General features: G+C 37.2%; 1 protein-coding gene across 1 annotated transcript; it reads right to left on the bottom strand.

Annotated features, from left to right (window-relative positions):
- Positions 1 to 792: 792 nt before the first annotated feature.
- Positions 793 to 7,808, bottom strand: LOC133712586 (cyclin-T1-4-like; the record flags this gene model as incomplete). The annotated part of the gene is made up of 7 exons (XM_062138696.1): positions 793 to 1,119; positions 1,286 to 1,431; positions 5,311 to 5,486; positions 5,833 to 5,967; positions 6,159 to 6,240; positions 6,497 to 7,076; positions 7,673 to 7,808. Coding segments are annotated over 7 exons (1,287 nt in total), but the record flags the coding sequence as incomplete, so codon positions are not given.
- Positions 7,809 to 9,187: the final 1,379 nt, after the last annotated feature.

Below are 9,187 nucleotides of genomic sequence, written 5' to 3'. Positions count from 1 at the left end.
CAGCCGCCCCAAACCCACCAATAATCCCAACCAAGAACAGCCCCGCCAAGACAATACCTTTAAGCGCCAACCCACTTTCGCCCTCATCATCATCATCACCTCCGCCGCCGATTTTTTCAATCTTGCCGCCGTCGTCGCTCTTGGGATTATTGAAGAGCCACTTGAGGCTCTGCAGCAGAGCAGCGGTGGTCTTCTAGAGGCAGCTGGTCTTGTTCTTGAGAGACGAACATGGCGAGAGGAAGTGGAAGCGGTAGTGGCTGGGTTTGAAGACGAAAGAAGGGTGGGAGGAGGAGAACGGAAGCGGAGGTGGTTAGATTTGGCGTTGGTTCCTTGGGTTTTCCGTTTCTGGGTATTGGATATTGGGTCAGTGGCAATGCCCGTAAATTGTGATGAAACTCAAGCATTTTGGTCATTTTCCATTAAAATTGAGAATCAAACAAGCATCATTTGACTTTTGGGCCTGGGCTCATGTCCTTATTTGTATAAATCTTTTTGAAAGTGGGTTTTCTGTGTTTACATCTTTGGTCATGTGCTACTATGTAATTTTCTATTTTTTTTTTTTTGGGTCAAGTATATATACAGATGTTAAAACCTCATAAATGCAGGTTATTATAGATGCAACATAGAGAATAGAGGGAAAATTCCAAGACCCAAGTGCTGCACTTCTTTTTTCCAAATGCACATTACATTCAAATCTTAGCATCTCTTAACAATATGCACCGCATTTCTCACATCTACCAACATGTTTGAAAATTTCCATTCGACAAAGGGAGCATCAGTGATGCCCTCAAATGAAAAAAATAAAACTTTGTTGCGAATTTTATCATTATATGAATTTATCATTCCCAAGAGAACATTCCTCCAGAAGTACTTACAAAGTTACAAGACCTTATCTGTATTAAAGAGGCAGTTGTGAGACAAGATGGAGACTATCTTGATCATTTCTTCTCCCTCCTCAACACCATGACCCTTTCAAGTCTATATCTTCCCCACCTCATCATGACACACACGTCTCAACTCTATCCACAAAAAACTAGTACACCCTTAAGCTAAAGCCTAATGCGACCACAACCATGTTTTGATCCATTTAGAAGAGTTCCATCAACTGCTGGGACACATCTGCATCAATCATTAAAACAACCATTAATATCTACCGAAAACAAGGAAAAAAAAATGTAGCTAGCCTCAGCTTTTTCACCACGAATGTTTTTCTCTTTAAAAATTTAGATAATAAGATCATTTTCCTTCTATCAGTGCCAACTGATAACATAGCATGTATGCTTACCTTGAAGGACATCTGGTGTAGCCTGGAACTCTTGCCAAATATTTTGATAAGGTTTCAGATCCAAATTTAGAAACTTCGCGGCAAGGTAGGCAGCTCCAGCAGCAATATGATGCGGTTTGAACTGAAGCCACAATGAACTCCGAAGCCTAAACAATAAATACACACATAAGCTTTAGAGGTTGTAAAAAAAGATGCCACAATTGGTCAACATGGGACAGGAAGACAGATGTAACAAACCAAACCATCTGGGGTAACACTTGTAAGAACAGGCAGTATCTCGTGCAACTTAGCATATATTTTCACATTGATGAACATACATCAGCAATAACAGATACATATGGCATGAGAAACTAATATCAAAATGACAACAAATCAGGCATTGATGTCACGAGAAAATAACAATTCTTCTTACCAACTACAAAAGCAGCAAGTCAGGTAGAATATTTTCCAGAATCTCTGCGGGATTGCTGATAGAGTACCATAACTATAGCAAACATGTTATACCCATCTAGAGGACACATCAAACTCCCAGGCACAACTGCTTCATGGCTATTTTACTCATACACACAATTTATATGAGAAAGCAAACAGGATGCAGAAGTGCATTGCAAACACTCAAACTTCTCAAAGCAAATCCACAATCTTCTGCTATGGCTGGCTCTTGACAGACTTGTCAAACATGTGCACCTATGCTCACTGAGCATGCACAAAACCCCTGACTATGTTCCCAACGAGACTCATGGACTAAAGCCATGTGGCAGGCATGAGATGAAGCTGAAGAGTGATTTATATGTTGTTCTGGCTCATACATATCAGTGTATAAAGTACACATATTTTTCTTACATCAAAAAGTAAAATCAAGCCTTTGCTGAGAACTTCTTTGAATAGCAATTCTACATATACTAAATGTGATGTACTGTTCATCACTGTTTATGTAACAGTGAAATGACGGTTTTGCCCCCAGCTTTTGACTGAAATTACAATTATGCTTTTTTTTTTTTTTTTTTTAAGGAAGAACAATTCTGTTTTGTATTTATAAATTTCTACAAATTATAGAAAAAGTTGTTGTTTGCTGTATCATTTGTTGCTAATCTATTATTAACAAAAAAAATAAATTATATTCTAAGTAGCGCCGATATTTTTTAGATTACGAGTATTCATTTATTATATATGAAACTTGGAAAAAAAACAAACCCGCCGCATCGCGCGGACACATTTTCTAGTATATCCTAAAACAGCATGATTTTAATAATGGCTGTAAATTTAAACGCGGTAAAGTGGTCAATTTTTTCTAAAAGGAAAATTGTCAAAATTTAAGAATGTTCATTGCATTTTCAATAGCTTTTCTCTGAACTCGTTGTGAATTCATTTTCATCATTTAGTAAATAGTAACAAAACAAAGTTGTCAGAATAGATAATTGAAAAAAATGGAAAACAAAAATACAGAGATTTCAAGGCTCAAGTAGGAACAATGAAGGCTCCATTTGAATGGAGTTATATAAAAACAAATATGTATCAACAAGTCTATATATGTCACAAAGATTCGAGACAATACTAGATAATGCAACAAGTAGACGGAGGGGCCATGCATTAAAACTTCAAAAACAGCACCTTCCCTTTTTCTGGTATATATGCCATTAAAATTTAATTATTTAAGAGAGTACACTTGATAGGAATAAGAAACCTTTTAAATCTTAAATATACATATATTACGGTTGTGTTTCAAACAGCTTTCCACTGAACTCATTGTGAATTCATTTTCATCATTTAGTAAATAGTAACAAAACAAAGTTTTCAGAATAAATAATTGAAAAAATGGAAAACGAAAATACAGAGATTTCAAGGCTCAAGTAGGAACAATGAAAGCTCCATTTGAATGGAGTGATATAAAAACAAATATGTATCAACAAGTCTATATCTGTCAAAAAGATTCGAGACAACACTAGATAATGCAACAAGTAGATGGAGGGATGAGGTGGATAATGCATTAAATCTTCAAAAACAGCACCTTCACTTTTTCTGGTATACACGCCATTAATATTTAATCATCTAAGATAGTACACTTGATAGGAATATAGAACCTTTTAAATTTTAAATATACATATTACGGTTGTGTGCTTCAGTGTGAAACGAGAGTTCTTTCACAGAAGAGATAATGTTCCATAGTGAAAGGGAAAGTAATATATGAAAATAGGCTTGAAATACAAACATTTTTAGGAAAAGAGAATTTTAAACAAAAAGAATCAAACAAAACCCACCCTCAAAAACTGTTTTCTTTCGAAAAACAATAACTAGAAGAAATTGTTGCTGAAAAATGTTTGAAACAGAAGTATCATAAATTTTTAGGCAAAAAAATATTTCACAGTAACAATGCGAATGACCTCAATCAATTCAGAGCTTCTACATATCCACTTACAGGGAGACTAGGCAGTCAGACTGATAACACGTATATGGTAGCAAATAGTTCCCAGTAAAGGTCCTGACCCAGATAAATGATATGGAGACTATGCTGTCAAACTGATATGGAGACTACGCTGTCAAACTGACAACACATATATAGTACCAAATAATTCCCAATCAAGGTCCGACCCTGATAAATGATTGGGCAGGGTCTAGATCCGAAAAGCACTACCTGAGAAATATAAGATAAGCCAAATACATGTGATATGGCAATCATATACAAAAATATGTCTTCTCCTTTTTACCAATATTGGCGGACAAGATGCATTTCTAAGGTGACTAACCAGGACAAGTGTTGAATACACTTTAACAAATTTCTCATTTCTCATGTACTGCATTATTCTTCTTTTCTTTTGGGCATGGGAGCAGATTACTGGCATTATACCAAATATAAGGTCTGCTATTCCATTCTGTACTGGAGAGGAGAATACCCAACCAAAATTTATAACAGAATCCAAATCAGGCAGAAACCCATGCATGTTCCCGACAAACATGCATCATTGGCAACACTTTCACAACAATCTGCAACCTTAGGCCAAGGTTTAAACTAATATCAAAGATTTTGGTTGGAGAAGAGTAAGACAATGTGTGGTGCACACCAGTGCACAATCCGATTAGAAATGAAACTAAATCAAAACCTTCAAAACCCCATGTAGCTGAAATCAACTTAGCCTGGCCTCTGTTGAACAAAACCAACACCTAGATATCTGGCCAAACAAACACCCCCCCCCCCCCCCCAACCCACAACCTCTCTCCTTTCCAATGTTAGCGGTCAAAAAAATGTTGGTGTCCACAAAATGCATGGGTAGGAAGGGCTACCAAACATAGATATAGACCCTTGCCACGTCAGTGGTTTCCCTGAAAACCAATCAGACAAAAGCCATGACAAACAAACTGTATGTTTGTAAGCAGGACTTCAGAGGACACCTTTCTGAGCAAAATCCACCACAATGTTGAAATAAGATGGTGAAATATGGCTATGGGGTTCTGTGGCTATATTTTATAGCCAATGAGGAAGTTGGTGGGGCATAATATGGAAAATTCATATCAGCAGTTCAACATCAGAAGCAAAACAAAAGATTCCATGAACAGCATATCAATCCGCCCGCTAAGAATATCATACAGGCGATCACGCTAATCTTGTGTAGATCCTGCAATTATATGCATGCCAAAAGAATTAATATTCCAAAATATCTACTACAGTAGTTGCTCTAAACAAGAAAATTATTGAGACAAGCAACAGAGTTGTAGGGAACAGGAAGGAAACCAGTTATCCTCCTCCATAGCCACAGCCACGCCCAAACATCAACAAATGATGAAATTCTGACGATACCCCTAACAATCAATTCTAACCGCAGCCCAAATAGTAACTCAAGAAGGCATGCAAGATAAACTAATTACAGGAGAGAATTCTATTTTGGTGTACTGCACCCAGTAAAGTTGAACATGAGCTAGCTGGTTTTATCTCCACAACTATGGTAACCAAAATGAAGGGTGAATAATGAGTGAAGTTAAGACATTCAACGAAGTGTAAGCAATATGTGAAACCTCAATTCTGAACTTACCCTTCACTGACCAAGCTTAAGGCCAGATTCACCAAAACAGTTTGTGAGAGCCCTAATTTATCAAGTATCGAGGTAAGAGGAGCATATGGATGCTGCACATTCAGTTCAAAATTTAGAGTAGCCAGTATCATATGCTCAGCCTCAGTCACCCGTTCCCGATACTGCTCAAACCAGTCCTGATTAACATACAAACAGATGTCAGAATGATAAAGAGTGCAAATAAATTCTGATCTCATTTTCTAGGCTGAAATCTTCATTTTATAATCAGCAACGGATAAACAATCTTAGAAGCAAGTTTAACTTGTATCATGTTATGCCAAATTTACTTGGTATAAATTATATAATCCAATGCAGAAAAAGGCCATCTGAGCATAATAAATAAGAATAGCTATGCTGTGGTTGCTTCATTTCGCACAGTACTGATGTTTCTATTGACACTTAGACTTCCAAAAAAAAGGGTTTCAGTGCAAAATAATGCCAGCTGGAGTAATAGACGTTCAAAGTAGTTTTAAAGGTACTCACAACAGGGAGTATATAGGACAAGAGACTGATATCCTGCTTATGGAAAATCTCACAAGATGCCCTCACTACGTTATTCAAAGGGCGAGGTGTCTCCTCAGACTTTGCAGCAAGAAAGAGAACAGCAGTGGCAATCAACTGCAAAAGAAACGATATAGTTAAAAACTACAATTTACACAGGGATTTTACATTAAGCAGATAAAATAGGAGAACCAGAAAAAGTTTTATCTATAAACCAAGTTATAACAAATTGTTTTTTCTTTCCCAACAGGTGAAAATTTTTTAACTTCTACAGATGCTGTGAAACTCGAAAGAACTAGAATACTCACAAATCTGTCATGGCAAGCATGTGATCGCCGAGCAAAAAAACGGTGGCAGAGAACCATTGCAGTAGCAATCGTGGTCTGTGGCCTGGATAATGAATAACATAACTTGTCAATTATGTAGCCTTAGACAATAACAGGAGAAAAAAAAAAGACAAGAAAGGTTAGAATTTAAAGTCCTCTTCCCTCAAAAAAAAAAGAATTTAACGTCCTCCAGAAGATCAAATTTGATCACTGTAATCATAACCTAGTTTCTAAATTTAAACCAATGCAAAGAATACAATGAAATAAGTTCAAGATGGAAACAACATAACAAATATTAACATTTGAGACAAAGAGCTTACAAGTCCAGCCGCAAACCAAGATCCTGAAGGTACGAACAATATGAGTATCGCAAATGTGCCTCACGTGCTGCATCTATACCATCTTTCCTAGATGGGGAGTATCTCTCAATCTCATCCCTTGACATAAAGGCAACTTCATCCTCTTCTAATTTTGAGCGGTCACGTTTACAGGTGGTAGATGCAGAGGCAATGCCGTTGGATCTTGTAGGAGGGACATAATTATTGCAGGTTGAAGGAGCGAAATCATACGTGTTTGGTGGCAGATAATGTCTCCCACCATCACCCCAAGTAGAAGCTGAAAATTTTCTCCTTTTATAGGATGGTGCACCGTCAGGCTTAAAATGATTAGAATTATCGGCATGCTCCCTATAATTTCCCATGTAATACTGAAAATCGTAATGATTCCTAACAAAGTTATTGTTCCTGCTCATGTTCCAATTGTTATTGTAGTTGGTCTTGTTGGTGTGTCTGGCATTGCTATTGAAGCTTTTGGAGTTGTTTCTACTGAATGACGGCCAATACTCATCGCGAGTAGTGCCCCCTTCTGAGCGGAAGTGACGTGTAAAAGACATCGGTCCTGCTAAGTTAACACAATAAAACAAAAAGTTACGAAAATATACAAAACAAAATCAACACAAAAGATCACTGTTTCCAAATCAGAATTATTTGATCGTCATGCGTTTATAACAGTTCTACTTGATCGAAAAGTGAATGCTTATGCAGACCATCTAAACTTCACCTCCTATAATCACTACTAAGATAAATATCAACAATTTGATATAAGCACCAATCTGTTCCAACAAAAAAGTTTGGGAAATTCAAAATCGAAAATCGAACCGTATGAAAAAAAGCATATGATTTTTCTGGCCTGGACTTAAACATATTCAAATTTGATCCCTCGGGCTCAAGTCTTACCAAATTTTCTACTTCTCCAACAAAAAAAATTCAAAATTCTCCTACTTCTCCCAAAATCTGATTTCCCGTTTAAAACTCTTCACTTTTACATTCACAAAAAAAACAGATTGTAAATTATAGCAGATCACTACGGAAACATCAGATTGAAACGATAGCGGATTGCACAGAAATATCAGATTGGAACGATGGGAATCTTAAAAGGAAATTACGACGACGACGAGCAGGAGGAGACCGATCAAGATCGTGAAGAAGAGCAATTACCTGATCGGCGGCGATAGAGATCTGAAACGGCGGTGGATAGGATCGGAAGCGATGAGATTAGGGTTAAGAGAGAAGGAAAGCGTAAAGGAGTAGAGACGAGGTAGGAGGAAACCAAAGAAGATGATAGGATAAATAGTTAGACAAGAACAGGAGAAGTAAAGAGGGGATTGTAATTTATTATTTATCTGCTCAGGTCAGGAACAACCCGATCCACGCTTTCAAGTCTCAACCGCCTTGTATTCTTACCAAAAAGTAAAAGTCAAAAAATTGAGAATTAATTACCAAGTATAGATACTGTTTTTTTTTTTTTAATCAACATTCTTATATTTTTGTTTTATTGATAGAAAGAAAGATGATATATTTTTTTTTTATAGGAAAAATGGGTCAATTTAGTTTAACGAGATAATAATATAACAATCCGTTTTGTGAGATTGATAAAAAGTCGTTACCTATTGAGCAATCTCATATATTTAAGGCTCATATAGAAAGCACTAGATTGAACATCTCAAAAATAAGCTCAAATTTCACCTTGTTGTAAAAGTAAAATGGAATTGGAATTGGTCTGCTCATTTTATTTCATAACACCTTTATATAAGGATAGAATTACAATGGAAACATCGATTAACATCAATTACAATAATGATAGTAAATGTTGATTATGATGTGATTGCAATTCCTTGATTCCCTCTTTCGTCAGTTCCTTTGACGAAAGCACATAATGTGCTTTTCCTTTAACACTTGTTGATTAGTACGTCTCCCTTAGGCAAAAGAGGTCGCAGACCCTTCATCCATGACGACAGTGCTTCTAACTTTAGGGCGTTGAGTAATGAACTAATGATTTCAGCAGATACTTTATCATCCTTTGGCTTATTCCCAATCCCTAAAAGTCTTCAACACTACTTTTTCACTGGAGAAACAACAATTCTCCCATTGTTATTTGCCAAAGCCAACTCTAACACTATGGTTAAAACAGAGGTAGCTATGCGTGACGTTGAGTAACACTGATTTGGGGTGTCCAAACAATTATTCTAGGAAGAGTCAACTTGTTTTAGCCCAACAACCCCCTTAGCAAAAGTCTCAAAAGCATAAATGGGAAAACCTCTGACTAAGAAACAAGACTCAATGGAATGGCCTAGACCATAGCCAATCCAAAAGTCCAAAAGGCAACCACAACCCATTTTTAAAATAAGGGTTTCTTACCGAAAAAAAAAAGACGAGAAAAGGTTGAGAGGGTTCAAAAGACTCAGATCCGATGACGATAGAAGGGGTGGGGGATGTTTTGCGGGTTGTAATTCTCGGTCCGATATCCGTTGTTCGGATCGGGTAGTCTGGGCAGTCGTTGTACAGATCTGAGATCCTTTTTTATTGGATCTCCATCTGTGTCGGCGTGCTTGTCCCAAGGGTTTGGTGTTTGCTTGAAGAAGATGGGTCGTGGGTCTAGTTGTTGTCCTTCAGCGGCGAGGTCAATTCTTGACCGGCGACCAGATTGTTAGCAACAAAGGCAGAAGGAGTGAT

Source organism: Rosa rugosa, chromosome 5 (genome assembly GCF_958449725.1).
Source record: "Rosa rugosa chromosome 5, drRosRugo1.1, whole genome shotgun sequence".
Lineage (NCBI taxonomy): Eukaryota > Viridiplantae > Streptophyta > Magnoliopsida > Rosales > Rosaceae > Rosa > Rosa rugosa.
Note: the sequence above shows the minus strand (reverse complement) of the source record. Positions and strands in the feature narration are given on the sequence as shown.